This window comes from Uloborus diversus, chromosome 4, assembly GCF_026930045.1.
Source record: "Uloborus diversus isolate 005 chromosome 4, Udiv.v.3.1, whole genome shotgun sequence".
In the NCBI taxonomy this organism is placed as follows: Eukaryota; Metazoa; Arthropoda; class Arachnida; order Araneae; family Uloboridae; genus Uloborus; species Uloborus diversus.
In genome coordinates, this window is record NC_072734.1 from 88,690,310 (window position 1) to 88,710,043 (window position 19,734).

At 32.3% G+C, this 19,734-nt stretch overlaps 1 protein-coding gene across 1 annotated transcript in view; it reads left to right on the top strand.

The window, feature by feature from the left end:
• LOC129219702 (ribosome biogenesis protein bop1-like) overlaps positions 1–19,734 on the top strand; it is a 52,029-nt gene that overhangs the window by 19,531 nt on the left and 12,764 nt on the right. Inside the window, exons 6-11 of the mRNA XM_054853984.1 lie at positions 5,052–5,162; positions 8,550–8,711; positions 9,479–9,559; positions 11,763–11,832; positions 13,077–13,209; positions 18,622–18,725. Of these exons, the coding sequence (XP_054709959.1) occupies positions 5,052–5,162; positions 8,550–8,711; positions 9,479–9,559; positions 11,763–11,832; positions 13,077–13,209; positions 18,622–18,725 (661 nt within the window). The remainder of the gene's footprint in view (positions 1–5,051; positions 5,163–8,549; positions 8,712–9,478; positions 9,560–11,762; positions 11,833–13,076; positions 13,210–18,621; positions 18,726–19,734) is intronic.

A 19,734-nucleotide genomic window follows, 5' to 3' on the forward strand; every position in this document is an offset into this window, starting at 1 on the left:
TTAGTTCCCAAGCACATTTGGCACTCAATTTATCAACCAACTGAAAGAAGGAAAGGCTGAGTTCACCATGTCCGACCCAGGAATCAAACCTGGGTCTGCAGCGTGAAAGCAACTGACCTTACATAAATTTCACTAACTATCAACAATATCAGTGTAGTTTTCATGCTGATTAAAAATCTCCTCTTTGCACAAGAAAATAGGATACAGTTGAACCTCATTATAAAGACACCTTTGGGACTGTCAACAAAGTGTCGTCATAGCCGGAGCAACGTCATACCCGGAATAATTTAAAAAATTCATATTTAAGTATTAGTTAACCATAAAATTAGATTTAACTAAGAAATTAATACTGTTTATGTTTTTAATTAGATTTAACTAATGTAAATTCGAATTATTGGTGACTATATTAAAAGTTATTCAAAAAAAAAAAAGAAAGCCCTTCACTTATTTTTTTTTTAATTCTACGACACTTTTCAATAAAATGTTTAATAAAATTTTAAATAACATTTGTCACACTCCTTCCTCCACGATTGTCACACTCCTTCCTCCACGAAATTACTAGCAAGAAAGAAACCAATTCAAAACTCTTCACTTTTGTCTGCAATTTGATTAGATTTTGACGGCTAAGCCCCATCTCTCGAAGGTGAAAAAACTCTTTCTAATCCTTTTATCCACTTTAAGTGTTGTGTGTCCCATTGCAATCTAAATGAGGAGCCCATTACAGCCTGAGTAAAAACTCAAAGGCCAGTAAATATTTTTGTGAAAATTAGAAAATAAAACTATATCGATTTTAATGGTGTTGTTGTTCTTGTCGTGTCCAAAGAAGTGCAGAGTGCGAAAGGTTTAAATGGCTCCAAAAGTCTTAAAAACAAGATCCGCTAATTCTGGAGCCCGATGACTGTAAAGGATTTCATGTGGTGGTGCTCCAAGTTGGAGGAGGGAGCAAATAATGGCCTGGCAATTAAAGACATGGTCCAGGGTTAGTTGTGAATAGGGACAGTGCTTGCAGATGGGATAGGATTTAATATTATTTGGTGGAATCTTCATGCCCTTGAAATGTCCAGTACGTAGCCTAGCTATTGTAGAAGAGAGGTTTCTTGGGCAGTGGAGGTTAGGGATTGTTGCCTTGCTGAAAAGCTGATTATAGTTCCTTCGCCTGGCTACAGCATTAACGTCTTTGAAGGTGGCTGTTAGTGGTTAGTCTTGGTCACGTGCCTCCTTTGCAAGGGCATCTGCACACTCATTTCCCTCGATTCTGACATGAGCTGGGATCCACTGGAGAATTCAGGTTGTCTTGAGTGAGTGGAGAAAAAAATTAATTTCTTGTGTCAGTCTTGTCATACCGTTACGTATGGCTTCAAGTGCTGATTCTGAGTCGGAAAAAATCACGATTTCTTCTATTAGATCTTCAGGAGTAGGGGAAGAAAGACAATGAGCAAGAGCCTCTTTAATAGCAACAAGTTCGCTAGTAAAGTTTGAGGCGATTTGGCCAGTGGGTATTTTAAGCTTGACATTATTTCCTGAGGGATAAATGATGGAGATTCCTGCGCCACCTCTATTACAGTCAATGTCAGAGGAACCATCTGTGTAGATTAATACACTGTTTTCTTTTGCAAGTGAACGAATAGTGTCTTCGCCTTTCTGTAATAACATTTGATTTGGTTCCTTCTTAGAGCATGGTTCAAGTAGGTAGGTATTGATTTTAGTACTCTGAGGAGGCCTAAAAGTAGAGAGTGGTTCTTGAGTTATGTCCAGGGAAGAATGGGCAAGATCAATGGCTCTTCTGATATCCCTGTCTAACTGCAGCGTTGATGATCTCTGAAGCCTTGATGTGCCTGTACAGGCGTTGAAGGCTCTGTGGGCAATGTGGTCTTTATTGTGGCTTCTGATTTTATTTGTGAACTTTACAGTAACAAGTTTCCGTCTGTTCTCGAGGGAAAGAAGACCACTTTCGAGTTCAGCCTTGGTGTTATTAGCAGAGGATACTGCACCAATGATGATTTTGGAAGCTCTATATTGGACTGAGTCTAAAGTCTCTTTGGCAGATTCGGATGCATGTGCCCAAATGGGGGAACAGTACTCGAGTACTGGCCTGATGACGGTGCTGTAGGTACTTTTTAACGTTGATGATCTTGAGCCCCAGTTGGTGCCGCAGAGTTTGCGGAGGATGCTCAATTTCTTTAGATTTTTGTTAGCTGTGATGTTTGTATGTTTTGTAAATCTCATTTCGGGATCTAGAAACACTCCCAGGTATTTGGGATTTTCGACGCGCTTAATAACGGAGTCTTCAATTCTTAAGTCCGGTTGGAAGGTTCCACGATTTTTCCGATCAGTTGAAAAAACACAGTAGTTAGACTTATTGGGGTTAATAGTAAGTTTGAGATCTGTAGCCCATGTTGCAATGCCCTTAAGACTAAGATTCAGAAATTTCTGGGAGGTTTTAAGGTCTTGACTTGTACACCAAATGGCAATATCATCTGCATAGCAGGCGATTTTGGTATTCTTATGAATATAGGAATCAACTGTGTTCATGTGAAGGAGAAACAGCAGAGGGCTCAAGACAGAGCCCTGTGGTACACCAGCCCAAGTTTTGCATGTCTTAGAGAGTGCTCCATTGAATCTGACTGCGAAGCGTCTGTTTCTCAAGAAGTCATTTATCCTTACAAGTGCATTGCCCTCGATGCCAGCTTCATGAGCGATGTTGTATTATTAATTATTAATGTTTATTGGTAAGAAATAACTCAACAGACAGGATTTGTAAAGTATGCAATTACCAGAAAAACAGTGATATATTCATAGTTAGTATTTTAGCCTGAGTTAAAACTTTAAGGACACTAGTTTTTTTTTTTTTTTAAACTGCAGGTACATATACTGGAAAAAATATAATTGCAGTTACCAAGATTGTGGAAACCCTTAAATTTGTAGTTTTGTCATTAATTTCTTCAAAGTTTGAGTTATCTTTGTGGAGATACCGAAAGGTAAAAAGTTAACTGTTCATGAAAGAGAGCAGATTGAATATTTTTCTTCAACATGGATGATTAGTCATACTATTGGGAAAAAAATTGGAAGATTGAAAATTGATGTTTTATTTATGCAGCAAAATTGCCTAAACCACAGTTACTGATTAGACACAACATAGGGCATTTGAACTTCAGCCAGGAAATCATAACCTGGGGTAACCAATGGCTGTAAATAATGTTTCTGACAAAAATAAGTGGAATTTGGATGGACCAGACAGATGGAAGCACTATTGGCATGATTTACGAAAAGAAATGGAGATATTCTCCTAGCGCCAATTAAATGGAGACTCTAGCATGACTTGAGAGTACTTTTGCTTAATATGGTGTGTGATCAGTTATGTTTGTTTCAGGTAAAATGAATTCATAAGTATATCAAAATGTCCTTGCAAGCCATCTGTACCAAATGCTGAATTTGCTGCTGGAAAAAATTGAAATATCAACAAGACAGTGCACTTATCCATTCGAGTAACAGTGCAAAAAATTGGTTCCAACTCAACAATGTTAAAACTTAGAAATGACCAACTAAGTCTCCAGAACTTAGCTTAATATAGAACTTATGGGGTAACTTAGATCATTTTATGCCAGTAGGAGACGTTTTGCTTCATCAAACAGAGCTGAAATTTAATAACAAAGATGAATGACATAAAATAGATCTAAATGTTGTCAAAAACTAGTTTTATCCATGAAAACAAGAATATTTGAATAAATGTCTCCTACAGAAGCTTATAAATGTTTAAATTTTTTGTTTTGATATGCTTTTTTTTATATGTTGGCCTTAAAGTTTTTACTCAGGTTCAAATATTGATCTGTAATATTTTCTGATAAAGAAACACTTACAAACGAAATGTTTGGCATTTTTTACTTGTATTTAAGGTTAATAATTATCACTCAAGTGGTTCTTTGATCTGAAGTTAAAGATGTGTCCAATTTCTTACAAAAGTTAACTGGCCTTAAAGTTTTTTCTCAGACTCTCTTTTTTGCTCTCTTGGGAGAAGCTTGTTGTGACCACCTACAGCTTAACATAGCTATGGTCTTATTCTTCTCTTGCTATTTCCCTCGTCCAGTGTGACAATCCACCTGCTTTGAATTCCTTTCTATTGTCTCTTGTCAAAGTACTTTACGAAGAACTTATCTTCTTGCCCCCCACCATTCTCGAGGTGTCATATCTGGTCAAATCTCTTGTCAGAGTTCGAAGTTCCTACAACAAACATTTCCAGATGTCTTCCTTAATTTACTGAACATTTTTCAATTGCAAAGAAATATGTGATCCAGTCTGCGCAGCTCAAAGCATCGTCGTAACCAGAGTTGCCTGAAAAAATCGTAAAATCCAGAGCCACTTAACATTAAAATTATATTGCATAAGTTCGGAACTTTGAAAAAGCGACGTGACATCCGGAGTGTCATGAAATCCGGGTGTAGCCATAATGAGGTTTGACTGTATATTGTTTCAATGTTTTTGAAATTAAATGGAGTATGACACATATGTTTGTGATCTCAAATGTAGTTTCAGTTTTATAGGAAAAGGTTTCAATTTTGTCATCTGAATTTTTGTTAAAGGTTTGTTTCCTCAATAAGACTATAAGTTAATGTTTTTATGCATTTAGATAGAAATTAAATTTTAAAATTAAGTAGGAATAATCACTGTATCCTCTGCAGAGTTGTACTCACATTTCCCTGCTTAATGTATTTTTCATTTTAATAAGTACTTCCCTCAATTTCAAAACCTGCTGCTAAAGTTTGAAAACACAGGAAACAAAGTATATTCTAATTTTAAAATGAATCTTTTAGCTTATATTTTTTAGAATTTATTTAGTTTTTCTAAGAAGCAAACTTAGTTTAAAAAAAATATATTTAAAAAAATTGTTCGATGAAGTAGTTCATGAATTTATAAGAGCATATTTATTCATAATGTTCACAATTTATAAACTGGTATTTATAAGTATTGATTTGATTGCAATTCATATTATTTACACTCATATTTTAAAGAGTTTTGAATTTGGTTCGATTTTTAAATGCATTATTCTTTTTCAGGCTGAAGAGTCCAAGCGTTTGCAGCATTATATACCTGCTCCAAAAAGAAAACTTCCTGGTCATGAAGAGTCTTATAATCCACCACCAGAATATTTGTTTACTGCTGAAGAGGTTTGTTTTATGGAAAAGGAAGTTTAACTTCATTTAATGTTTTTTTTTAAATCTTTGTGTAGGGATATAGATTTTTTTTCAGGGGTTTTTATAGACAATCATTGTTTAAAAATGAAACTGTTTCACTTATGTTACATAGATCACTTCAACATGTATTAAACAACAATTATTCATTATAAATATAAAATCACATCCACCCCAATGAATGGCATAGGTCAATTGAGGCAGAGAGAAGCAAAGGGATGTAAGTGGATTTTCAAGGTTTCTTATAAAATGCGTTTAAAGTTCATATCCTAGTTAGGCTTTCATGGAAATTTTATCTAAGTCACGCTGTACAGCAGCACTTACCAGAGCTATTAGTACCATCTCTTGCCCCGAAACAGAGGCGAGGTTCCCCTATTATTTGCACTGATTGTCTCCAACATTTTAATTTTGGTGCTGACATGCCTTTGCTTCAATTGTCTTTTAGTTTTGGTTTCATTTTTAAACCTGTACTGTATCTTTATTATGCAATGCTGTTTCCATAATCAATCAGAAAGTTAAATTGTAGAATTTATGAGCTAAAATAGCTCTTGTAAAATCCAGACAATGCTATTTTGTGTGTGTGTGTGTGTGTGTGTGTGTGTGTGTTTTTTTTTTAATTAAAACAAAAAGAAAAGAAAAATAATCAATTTCAGCTGATGAACTGGCTATGTTTATCTTCCAACTATTTAAAATGCACTTTTTTAAATTCAGTGACTTTAATTTTAATTTTCTAAATTTTAACATGAAACAAAGTATTTAAGTTCTGTTAATGCACTGTTTTAGTTGATATTGCATACCTACAACCTTTTACTCATTAGATGTAACATTTACATATGTTAATATTATTACGCTTTTGCGTGCCAGTTCTTTTATTTTTTTTGAGATCTAATTGTATCTGCCAGTGTACGCGCTCAACTATCCGTAACATGGGTCCCAGGGACCCATTAATGAAATCGATTTGGTTCCTTTGGTGGAAAAAATGAGTCCCTTAAATTTTAAACAGAAAATCTTAGTGCGTAAATGAATAATATAAAAATATTTATACTTGGGGGGGGGGGAGGCATGAAATAAAATAAATTGGTTATTTTTGCCCTAATTCTTTTGTGATTTTATCATTGTAAAATTATTTTCAAATAATGCACTTGCAAGACTCAGTTATGTGAGAAACTATTTGGTCAGTTACAATGAGATTAACTCAAAATTTACTTTAAAAATGGGTTTTACCATAAAATATAAAACAAGTGCCTCTGATTGATCAAGCAAAAAGCACTCCCTTAACTTTTGTTTTCCTGGAAATTTTTCTTAGGGAAAAAAGCAAACAGACCCCCTTCCCAATTATCATTGGCAATTACATAATAATAATAAATCGCTAGCGAATAAACCCAACGCAAAAATCGCGATCGCAAAAACGAAACATTTTCTCATATGAGTGTGAAAATTGCTCATTTGCAATCTTAAATCAGTATATTTGACTTTATTTTGACTTGTTCAAAATATCTGTTTTGATTTTTGTTCGATTTTTAAAATCGCGCCATTTTGAAAATGGCGCGATCGATTAATACCCGACTTTTGCAAGTCCAAATAAAAATAACCCATCAGAAAGAGATGAATTATTAGAAAAAGAACAAGGTTAAAGTGCTTTTGTATAAAATTCAAGTATTCATAAGCAATTTAACAAGAAAAATGTAAAGTTCCGAACTCTTTGTGTTTAGCGCGATCTGGAAAATATTCGCCATTTTTTCTCCCCTCTTTTTATTGGGGATGCAAAATGATGATTTTCAAAAGTAATTCTGGTTACATGAATACCAAATTGCAATATTTTTACTGTACAATTGTCTTGTATTAATCCTGAAGATTGCATTGAAAACCTCTCTCATTTTTAGTCTTCATTTCTGTTCTTAGGAATTTCCTCAAGACAAAAGTTGAGGGAAAGCTTATTCTTAGAATACAGTACAATGGGCTATTTGTGAACTTGCTCCCTGACTCTGCCCAGGAGGTCACTAAGCTCCAGTCTTATCACTAAAATTCCATTGACTGGTCCACAATTGGGGTGTGTTTTAATAGCTGATAAACAGATAGGGTCATTTTAGTCCCTTTGTTGATTCTCCTGGTCATTTTGAAGCTTAAAAGCATTTACTAAATAGATCTTTAGCATTTTCTCCCATTTTTTTTCTGGTTCTTATCTTTTGGGTTTTCTGGGTCCCTGGGACCCGATTTTTCGCGGAAGTTGCGTCCCTTTCCCGCGAATTTGCGTAAAAAACCCGCTATAGCGCGTAAACACGAACCCTGATCTGCTTCCTTAATGCTCAGTTAATTTTGTCTACAACGAGATGCTACTGCTTAGACATTAATAACTTTGTGTTGACCATTATTTTCAATCCATCCTATGTGTTGTTTTTTGTAATTACTAAAAACATTTTGAATGGTGATAGAAGTCAAGAGATTTTCTTCTGGGAAAAATTCGGCGAAACTCTTTAAAATTTGAGTTACTCAAATGCAAGGATTTTTTTCAGCATTTCTAAAAGTTTTAACAATCAGATCTGCTGTTGTAATTGAAATATGGTCACTTTATTACTAGGTTCCCACAGGCCCTCAAAAGCCTTTATAAAGATCCTAATTTCAAGTGCTGTTTGTAGGGTCCCCTCTAAAGTCAATATTTAGTCTTCAAAAACCCTAAAAGTTGATTAAAGGCCCTATTTATTAAGATATGGCAAACCCATTGACCCTCAATAAACAGCAAAAACATTTGCAAAAAAGCTACAGCCTAATGAACTGATAATTTAGGACATAGTAGGTTTAAGAAAGAATTTTGCTATTTATATACATGCTTATTGTAAACAAAACCTTACGATTGGTTATGAGGACATAGGTCACTTTCACGAAGTTTCAAAGAGTGGCCTTATAGCATCGAGCTCTGACTGTATATCTGTATGTTTCTATTATGTGCTTATAAGCGAAACTCCTTCCACCTTGAAAGGTTTCTTGTTGCGACACTGGCGTGAAGTGGTCCTATAGTTAAAAATTTGCCTTAAAAAGGCCATATAAAGGTCATATTTTTTAATCTGCTGGATGAATAGGGACCCTGTATTAGTAAAAGGAGCTCTGAAAATGTTTTGGAAAAAAAATTTTCAGGGATTTTTTTGTTTTGGTACATGTAAAAAATAGCTCAAGTCATAAAAATAACGAGGAGTGCAATAAAATTTGAAAAAAGTTTCTTGAAAATTGAACATGCAAGTATGTTATTTTCCTACATGAAAATTCACTAAATTAATTACTTTTGTGTGAAACAGTAAATGCTCAAAATGTGATTCTTAAAAATATATTTTATTATTTAAATTAGATATTTTGTATACATATGTTTAGGAAGAAAAATGGAAGGAACAAGAACCAGAAGAAAGAAAATTAGATTTTGTTCCCAAAAAGTTTTCTAGTCTAAGAGAAGTGCCAGCATATTCACAGTACATCAAAGAATGGTTTGAAAGATGCCTGGATTTATATCTCTGTCCAAGACAAAGAAAAATGAGAGTAAGATAATCTTTCGAATCTTTCTTGTTCCATTTGAATAATTGTGTTGTGCTATATCAGTATGATGACATTGTAAAAATGTACTTGAGAATTTGTGAAATTAATGTGTAGGCACTAATAATGTTCTGCATTTGTAAATAAAATAAATCTTTTATGCTCGTGAAAAACAAATCAAGTGATAACTTCAGTTATACAGTTGGGCCTGTTTATAGCAAAGTCGATAGGATCATGTAAAAGTTTAGTTCTAGCGATAATTTTGCAATAAAATGTTAAATAATGAACAGTGACATGTGTTGAAGCAATTGGGTTATAGCCATAAATTTGCTATACACAGTTTTGCTATAAATGGGTTCGACTGCATTACATTCCTGATTGTTCTATTACTTCTACTCCATTTCCAATCTATGTCGATCAAGTTTTTAAATGTTTATTTTCATATTAAGTCCTGATTTGTTTTAAATATTAAGTCCTGATTTTGTCAATCCCCTAGGGGATTGATGACTTTCCTTTATATTTTGTGCTAATTTATATAATTTCATATAGTTATAAGTTTGAGAGTTAAGAGTTATAAGTATTTGTGCCTTGGTATTAAAAGCATAATTTAATAGAAGAGATATTTCAAAAAAACTGTTATACTTGGTAAGTTCCTGACATTACTTTAAATGCACGGATGACACAGATTATGTATATATTATTAGTATAAGATATTTATGCTGGAGCTGATTAAAATGTTATTATTTAATGTATGCTTTTGTTTTTACTTTTAGGCCAATGTGGATCCGAACGATTTAATACCTCAATTGCCAAAGCCGAAAGATTTACAACCTTTCCCTACTACATTGTCTTTGGTAAGTTATTTTTTTCTCCCCATCACAGTACAAAATCACCAACATATTTTTATATATATTTCATCATTAAAACAGTTTCAACAACCATGATTTTATGTTTTATTCTGTCTCCAGGTGTTTTAGAATTACAGAACATTTTTTAACTAAAATATTTTTCAAGCTTAATACAGTAGAGTCTCAAAAATTCGAGGTAATTGGGGCTCATGCCACCTTGGATTACTGAAAACTCGAATTATCCGGAAAATTCTTCCAGATTATTTTTTTTCACTTTTCCGATGACATAAGGAGTAGCCCCTTTTACTTCCTTATACAAAGAAAAGCGGTATTGTTGTCGTGAAAAATTATCACTGAAATTTCAACTTAAATTTCGTTTTTATTTACCTCGAAATGAGTTTGGACTTCTTTCCACGAAGTCTGTATGTACGTATTTACTCAAGCAAATTTCTAGGCAACCAAACATATATTTTGACTGAATCGTTGTCTGAATCCATTTCAATGAGTTTTGTCATAACGTTTGTATATGTGTGCTTGCAAGCATATGTATCTCGCATACCACAAAAACGGTTAGTTGAAGAAGGTTTCTGTTTCGTCTTTTTAAGCATACCTTACTCCTGAAATGTCAAGTTTTGAACCTTCCTTTTTGACTATCATCACATATTCTAATATTCCAAAAGGCATGTTTACACATTCTTTGCGGCAAATCAGTGTTACTTTCACACATCAAGTCATCATCTTCAAGGCATTTCATAATTCATATTGTGCAGTTGAGGGCTACATGTATATCCTGCCTCTTAAGGAGTGTTGTTGGCAACAACCTCACAATGCCTTTTTTTATTAATTACTGTATCTAGTTAAATAAGTGTAATGGCAAAAAAAAAAAAATTCAGATTTTTATGAAAATAATTTTTTTGGAACTAAAAAATGTAAATGAAAATGTAAAGTAAGCACCTCGAATTAAGCGGAACTTTGAACTTTCGAGACTCGGATTATCGAGATTCGACATGTATACATGAGCATAATGACTATGCATGAGCATAAAATTTCTTCCTGCATTTACTGTATAGATATATATGTTACCATGGTTTTTGTACATTTTTCAAAAACTGAAAAGCCTGGGAAAGGGGGGGGGGGGGAGGAATCATTTTCAAGTGCTTGGAAACCTTGAAAATTAAAAATTGTTAATTCAGTCTTGAACTTCAAAATTTCTAACTGGTATAGAAGTAGAAATGAGCCCAATTCAATTTCTTGCTATGTGTTGGTACAAAGAATCCTGCTTTTATGCTTAATTGTACCAAAAATGTTTTCCGCTTCGAAAAATTTCTAATATATTTCTACAAATGAAATTTGTTTAATATTTTCTGAGTATTATAAACTGTATGCTCTTTTCTTATTATACAATAAAATATAATAATAAGTAACGAATGTTAAATTTTTGATTATATGAATTAAATAAGCATTTTGAAAATTCCTTGAATATTGCTTGAGTATTATTACTTATGAATCATGATTACTCATAAATCATGATTGCATAATCAAGGTAATCTGATACATAATGGAGTATTTGTGTAATTATTCTATCAGTCTTCAATATCAGTGAGTTTAGTTATCATACTAACCTTTTATGTTCTAATGGACTTCAATGTATGAATATTAAATAAACTCTAAGTTCATTACTGTGATAAATTTTTGCATGAAAGTAGTCCATTTCTAAACTATATAAGTATCTTTCCATTCTTTTATATTTTTTAAATGTTTTAGTTTTTAATTCTTTCTTCTAGGCTTCAAATGTCATTTAAAATGGCTTCATACTTGTTTGTTGACTATGTATCTGTATTTATTTACTGCCTTTCAAGCCATTTATTCTTAATGATTATAATTGTTATTCATTACTTTATTATCATATTCACGCTACATTGTTTTATAATACATTGTTGCAGCATTTTCAATTTTTTTCGTAGCTTATAAGAAACTTGATATAAAGTTCATAATAGCTTTTATTAATAATGAATACTATATATTTTGTCAAGTCATTAATTTATTTAAATGATTGAATGAATTTCAATCTTGTTGTAACTTTAAAAATTATAAGGCTTTTGTTGTAGTTTGCAAATAAACTGTAGTTTTACTGAGCTATTAGTTTTCCAGCTATTTAAAAAATCTTTATGTATTGTATATAAAGTTGCTATGCATATTTTATTTTTAGGTATTCACTGGTCACACAGCATTAGTTCGATGCATATCTGTGGAGCCATCAGGGCAGTTCTTGGCTTCTGGTAAGTGAAATTATTTCTTTTGTTAGTTAATTAATATTAAAAGCAAAATTTCCCCGAAATTTAAAAATTTGATATGGACTCCCACACTGCTTTGTTTTATGTCTACTGAATAAATGATGATTTTCAATAACTCAAAATAATGTGTGCATCTAGTCATGTAAGCAATGCTTCATAGTTGGGAACTCTTATGTTGTGTGTCACTTGGCTCATTTTTAATCTTGGCAAGCATTTTTCATTTTGTTCATTCATGTCATGTTTAGTCAAAGTTTCATAGAAAAACAAACAAGCTACTGAATAATGTGAAACTTTGGTGCAAAAAGTCTACCAACTTAATTTTAAAAAAAATCAAGAGCAAATGTTAAACAATATTCAACATTTTGCTACATGTATACAAATATATATATACATTTATAGTCATTAACTAATATTGAAAGTCCCATCAAAATGTTAAACCAGAAAAAGAGTACTGAGCATGGCAACAACATATCATTATTTTTCTATTTTTGCATAGGTAGAGAAATTAAAAGAATAATCAGCTCAAGTGATATATGTGTAACTAAAAAGTTCTGAGAATTGTACTTTCAAATGTAAAGAAAGGTTTTTTTTTTTTTTGCGCCTGTGGTATAAAGTTGCATAAAAACTATAAAAAACAAAATAAATGTGGGCAGCTGTCTGATTTTAAGATATCAGCTGTACATATAAAAAGTAGTTGAACTTGTTTTAAAACGATTTGATTTTATGGCTAATTGGAGTAAAAAAAAGAAAAGAAAATCCCCTCTCCTATTTATCATCTCATATAATATTACCCAATTTGTTGATTGTCCTCAATTGTAGTGTACTTCTATGCCATCTACCTATATAAAGTTTGATTTGATTGATGTGCATTTGCATTAAAATTGAGTTTACATCATACCGTGAAGTTTTTTGGTGAAGTAATCCTGAAAATGAAATACGATGTTTCTGTAATTTTTAAAATATCAATTTCAAGAAACTTCTAACAATTTAAATAAAATAAATAACATTTTCAATTTAAAAAAATCTGCTGAAAAATCATTTTTTTTATTCTCTGGAAGAGAGTTACAAATTTTATTTATCTGCAGTAAAAGGGGGACAGTATTGTCTACTCTTGGCAAAGCTCCCTAGAAGAATACTGAAAATGAATGATTTTCTTACTCTTCCTTTGTAATAGAGTAGTACTCTTTTTTTTGTGGTCTTTAAAATTGATATTTTTTAAAAATTTACAGCAAGTGATGATCAAACAATTAAGATCTGGGAAGTTCTAACTGGTAGATGTCTTTCCACAATCAACTTAGGTGGACCAATAAAAAGATTGACATGGTGTCCAACTGAGGCATTGTGTTTGATACTGGCTGCAGTGTAAGTATATTGATGTATTATTATTTTTTTCTTTTTTTTACAGTATTCTATTTTTAAATGTGGCCCAGAGAATCTTTCAATAATATTATAGTGTATCTAGATTTGCTTCAAATCCAGAGTTTTCTCTTTTTTCCTGACTGTATTTATTGCCACAGTTCTTTCATTCAAGAAACACTTAAAAATAAGGCCAAAATATCCGAGAAATATCCAGGCCATGGTTCAAAGAAATCGGGTTTGAGAAATAAAATCAATGAAATCTTATAACTAAGATGATTGAATTGCGAAGTGTAATAAAAACTTTATGTAGAAATTCTCTCATTTTTAAGCACTTTTATTATACTTGACCTGATTGTTACAGAGAAATCTGAAGCCTGGTTTTGCTTATATCTCTGCAACTAGACCACTTACAGACTTCGGAGTTTCACTAAATGATTTGCATAATCTTAAGGTACAACTTAGCGCAAAATTCTAAAATTAAATTATTATTTCAGTTACGATGGAAAACAGCAAAGTTCATTTAATTTCCCTATTAAATGTTTAAATATAAAACCCGTTGTTATAAATTTTGTTGCCTTGTAACAGCAATGTTAATAGTAATCATAATGAAAACTTTGAATCAGTGGCATAACTACGTACCGCGCGACCACGCAACGCGAGGGGACCCAGATTCGGATGGGGCCCAAAAATTTGTAAGCATTGTTTTCATACAATTTTGTAAAAAATTTGCGTAAATCAAACTTAGTTTGAAAAGCTTATATTGGTCCTGGGGCCAATATAAGTCCTGGAAGGTGAAGTTTTGTGATGGTAAAACTATTCTATTTCTGAAATATATGTACACTAAAAAGAATAAAATAACAGAATTATTTAAAAAATACAAAGGACTTTTCATAATGCACTCAAAAGGACAAAATAACTTTTCTGGGTCAGAAAGGACAATTTAAAAATTCCTGTAGTTTTCGAAAATTCCTGGAAAATGACACCACAAACGTAGAAAAGTGTGGTTCTAGTCATTTCAAACCAAATTTTCACAATAAGAAAAATATGCATGCTTCAACACTCAAAGTTATGATTGAAAACTAGATAATGATAAGAAATTCTTTTCATGACTTGAGCCGCACTTTTCTTCGTTTATGGAGTCATTTTCTTGAATTTTCGAAAACTACAGGAATTTTTAAATTGTCCTTTCTGACCCAGAAAAGTTTTGTCCTTTTCCATTCTGTTATTTGTCTAAAATGTGAGAGATAATTTGCTTTCTATTTTTTCCTACCAAAATTTTACTAATCATTTTATTGTTGGCCTGTCAGTTTATCATAGTAGAACTTAATTATTTCAGACCTTTTTTTAATGCTGTAATCTGAACTTTTTTTGTTGGAAGAGGAACATTTTCAGGTTAATCCCACTATATAGAAGGAAGTAGGGGGCACACATCTTTGCTTAGATTTTCTATTAATTGAAGTGCTAAAACTTTTTTGATGCTTATAGAGAAAAAGCTACATGCTTTATCCTCTAAAATATAAATTTTCACAAACATGTGTTTATTTTTTGGGTTTTTCTTACTCGACTAACACCTCTTTGAGAGAAGAATGGATTTTCGATTGGTTTATTCTCAATTTCAAAAATCGAATTCCTCAACAAAATGCCTCAAAAGTAAATTTTAAAAAATATAAAGATGTCTGTACTTCCATTTGTTTCATTTAAGTAAATTTTTATACAGTGTTAAAAAACTAGGGAAATTAGTTTGAAAGTCACTAATTAACTGGTAAAAGCAAGCGGATTTATTCTCGAGAAATGTGTAAGAGATCCATGTAATAGCATTCATCTAATATTTTCTGTAAATAAGTATCTGTATTTTGGTTCTCATTAGTTTTGCAGTGCAATCTTAAGTTGACTAAAAGTGAAAATTAAAAAGTGTTTGCCCCTTTTGATACAAAGCTGCTTGCAAAAAAGGACTATATAAATCATATTATGAAGTGTTCGACATTAACTGAAAAAATATTGAGTCGCCTCTTTATTTTTCCTATGATTTGTAACTGAACCAACTCCAAATTACCTCAAATTTTTCGCGTATGAAGTATTTAAAATCTTCTGATAAATAAACCTATTGTACATTCATTTAGACTTTTTTTTTCTACTTTTCTGAAATTAATTTATCTAGGGATTCAGAAAAACATATGTACAGTTGGCTGTCTGTTTAACAACTTTCAAAAGACCACAAAAAATCGTCTTTAAGTAAAAAAGTCCTTAAATAGAATGCTTTTAACACTCCAGTGGACGATCTGGGACCGTGAAAAGCCGTTGTTAAACAGAGAAAATCGTTAAACAGAGAGCCAACTGTATATATATACCCCAAGTAGAATTTTTTTTCAGCAGTGCTGCAGATCAAAATACTCTGTAAGATGAATCGGCACCAAGAATGCTTAAAAATAAGATAATAGTACAAATGCATGCTATCTGCGGATTTCTCTGAAAATACAGTACAAATTTTCTTAGCTAAAATTTAAGATATTTTTCCTTCCAAAGTTTTAGGTTTTTTGTCCTCCAACTAAGAAATAATCTGCAAAATTTCTCTAGAATCTGCGACATTCTTTGCATTAGCGAGCTGTTTCTGCTTCTAGATATACATATGGGTCATTCTCCTGCAATGTGGAATTTTGCAATCCTGAATTTTTAATTTTTAAACTTTTCAGGAAGGATGCAGTTTGACATTTTTTTGAAAGACTAAATATGTCTCTTAGTAAAACTACAATAGTTCATTAAACGTGTACATTTATTTTGTAGATAATGATGCTTTAGTTTGTAAAAAGGAAAAAAAGTGTCATTACCATCCCATGTTAAAAAATCATGTAGAAATTCCAAAAAAAAAAAAAATTTTGTTAGTGGTTTTAAGGTTTACAATTAAGTACCAGCAATAACCTGACAGAAAATAAGGAACAAATATATCATTTTAAGTCTTTTAATAAATTAAAAATAATTTTGAGATTTTTTTAAAATAAAAAATATACTGTGTATGAATGCATTACATCATTCATTTTCACTCGTTCAAATTAAATCTTATAACCTAAAGTAAATATGGAAAAAAATTGAACATTAATAGTTTGAGGACAAGCAATTCTGTAGTAAGGACGGTAATGACTCTGGAAGGATGATAATGATGTTGGTAGGATGGAAATGACGTATACATGTTTAAAATAACTTTAAGCAAACATACAGTAAAATTAATGTCAAAATGCTATGTTTTTTCAAAACAGAATACTATGACGTTATTATTTATGTATTTATTTTGCATTAAATACAGATACTGAGAGTTTCTCTATGAAATTATGTTTCTCTTTTGCTACACAAAAATATCTACGAGAAATGAGTATAGGAGGATCTTTAATGACGCAAAAAATGTGTTCTATGGCTATCTGGTGCTTGTCCTCTTCTGTGGACCAACAAAATTACTTTTTGTTTTTGATCTGGACCTAAAGTGGATTCTCAGTTTATTACTTTCGTTTGAATCAACAACACCTGCACATTAAGGTCTAAATTAGTTATCATCCTATGACAAATTACATTCAAAACCAATCAATTTAAAATATAATGTACTTTACAAAATGATAGTTAACTGGGAACCACTGACCATTAAAAATAACAGCACCCCACTACCCAACAGATACTTATTATATAAGATAATTTTAAAAAAAGTAAGTTTAAGAACATTTTGCATCTAAAATACGAGGCGTATCCGGAAAGTAAGTACCGTTTTGAAAAAAAAAAAGCTATAATTTTTTTTTAAAGATTATTTAATGTTTACATGAAAGATCATACCTTAAATTCTTTTTCAACATAGTTTCCACCATTGTTGAGGCACTTGTGATAGCGGCTCACCAGCTTATTTATACCTGTCTCAAAGGAACTTGCCGCCAATGAAGAGAGCCATAAATTTACAGCGTTTTTTGCGTCGTCATCACAAGCAAAGCGCCTACCTCCAAGTTCTCGTTTCATGTGCAGGAACAAGTGGAAAACAGACGGTGCCAAGTCTGGGCTGTAGGGCGGGTGATTAAACTACTCCCAACCGAACTGTTCAATTAGTCTTTGAGTGTCACAAGCAGTATGGGGCCGAGCATTGTCATGCAGCAACACAATTCCTTCACTTAGCATTCCTCTACGTTTGCATTCAAAAACCGGATCACAGAACGAATTTCACAGTCTGCGGGATCATCGGTTTTTTTAAACATTATATACGGCCACAGTAAACACAAGACAAATCAGCCATAATGGCGCGAGTTTGTAGCCGATGAACAGAGGAAACAAGTACGCATGCACTGAGCGCCGACAGCAGCGCTGCAGCGGCATTAGAACGAAACGGTACTTACTTTCCGGATACGCCTCATATTAAAAACAATTCAATGTACTGAATTTGAAGGTGAAAATGTATATAAAATTAAAAAAAACAAAGCAAATAATTTTATTCTACCCTCAGTCTGTCATTACCATCCAAATCTTTATACTTTGTGCTGGATGGTCATGATGTGGATGGTAATGATATTTCACTTTATTTTACCTGGCATGAGCTAAGCTGTAGCTACCATTCTAAAAATTTTGTACATTTTGCTCAAAGGTTCATCTAATGTAAGCAAATAAGAAACTAAAATACATAATAATGTTTAAAATAACTATCAATAGGTATGGATGACAGCAATAAGAATTTTTCTACTAAATTTGATAGCTACACATCTTAGCAAGACGCATGAAGATTTCCACCCAGTAAATTTTTGCTTTTCAAACAAACTTGAGGTGGCTACAACTAAAACTGAATACTGTTTGAGTTAATAGTACCACCAAGTGGTCATGAAAGAGTGTAAAAACTGTTGGATGATAATGATGCAAAATGTCTGGGACAAATTAAAACTGTTTCACTAAAATTTAAAAATTGCAATCAAACAAAAAAGAAACTTTGTTTTAAATTTGACTATGTGAGGTAATTATGAAAAAAAATTTTCAAGACATTTTTTAGTTTTATTTGCAGTTTAGTTAGATCACAAAAGACAAACATTGAGTCGAGGGGCAGTGGATGGTAATGACTTTTTAGTATATCTTTTTAGTCTCAACAAAAATAGGTATTGTCTATCACTGTTAAAACCATATTATTTTGTTTGGTAGAAGGTGACAAATAGATAATATTTAAAAAAAAAATTAATTTAAAAAGATTTATGAAGTTGCAGCGAACATGGGACGGAAAATTCCACATTTCTAGAGAATGACCCATATATATATATATATATATATATATATATATATATATATATATATATATATATATATAGAATTTTTCACATGTTGAATGCACATTCTCTTCCTACTCAACTGTACTCAGCTTTACCTATGTATTTTATTTTTGCTTCAAATGTTAATTGCTTTTATTTCTAGGGGAGAGAAAGTATTTATTATCAATCCAAGAGTTGGAGATAAAATTGTCATTAGTAACACAGACACTTTGTTGGCATCCATTCCTGAAAGCTCTGACGAAAAAGGTAAAATCTTAAGAATCAACAGTTTTGTCATTGTGATTTTCAAGTCCCATACATTCTTCAAATAAAAAAGCATCATGAGAGTTTACCAAGTGGTACATGGTGACCTTAGCAACATCAAAATAGACTCTTTCATCACACATATACTCACAGGTTATTATTGATGCTTAACTTTGCAGCATTGTTAGCGAATGTAACCTCTCTGCCACTGCTATCACAAATGTTTCATAAGTCTTTAGTAAGGAAAACAAATAGGTTGCATGACAGCTCCAGCATATTTCTAAATCCTGCATAATTTCTCATTAGCCATCTACAAAGGCCTTATTTTTAAGAATTGTTTCTAGGGGCCCTTCTAAAGGCTGTATTTAGTAGTCAGAAACACTAAATATTTATCAAACACTAAATATTCACTCAAAAACACTAAATATTAAAGGCCCTACTTTGTAGGATTTGTGTCATTCCATGCCAACAGGACTGCAGAGTCGGAAGAAAAATGATAGATTCTGACTCCGGGAATTTCAAAGCCTCTGGCTCTGAGTCCTTTACCCCAAAATCTGTGACTTCGCAAGCACTGGCATAGATGTAGGCTTTGAGGGAAAATTAGTCTCGGACTGTTTTTGTTGATGCTTGATATTACAACTTGAAGCAAGAGAGTAAGGGCAGCAGTTTGAAGGTTTTACCCCGGCTCATAGAACTTAAAGATCCGGCACTGCAAGCCAGGGGGGGGGGGGGAGTCTCCCTAATTTTGATAGTAGCTACCCCAACTTTTTAAATGCAAGCATCCCACTACTTTGAAATTTTATTAACTTATGCTCTTATTTGGAGGCGTCTTCCTACTTTTTCTGCTCTGACTATACCACTGTTTTTTTTTTTCCAGTTGGAAAACTAATTTGTAAAGAAATGTTTTATAAAGTGAATAAAAATTCTTTTTGACTTAATTTGATTATTCTGTAAGATTAATTTATATTAAGTAGGTAATTTTTCAGCATTCCAAACATGTCTTCTTTTAGAC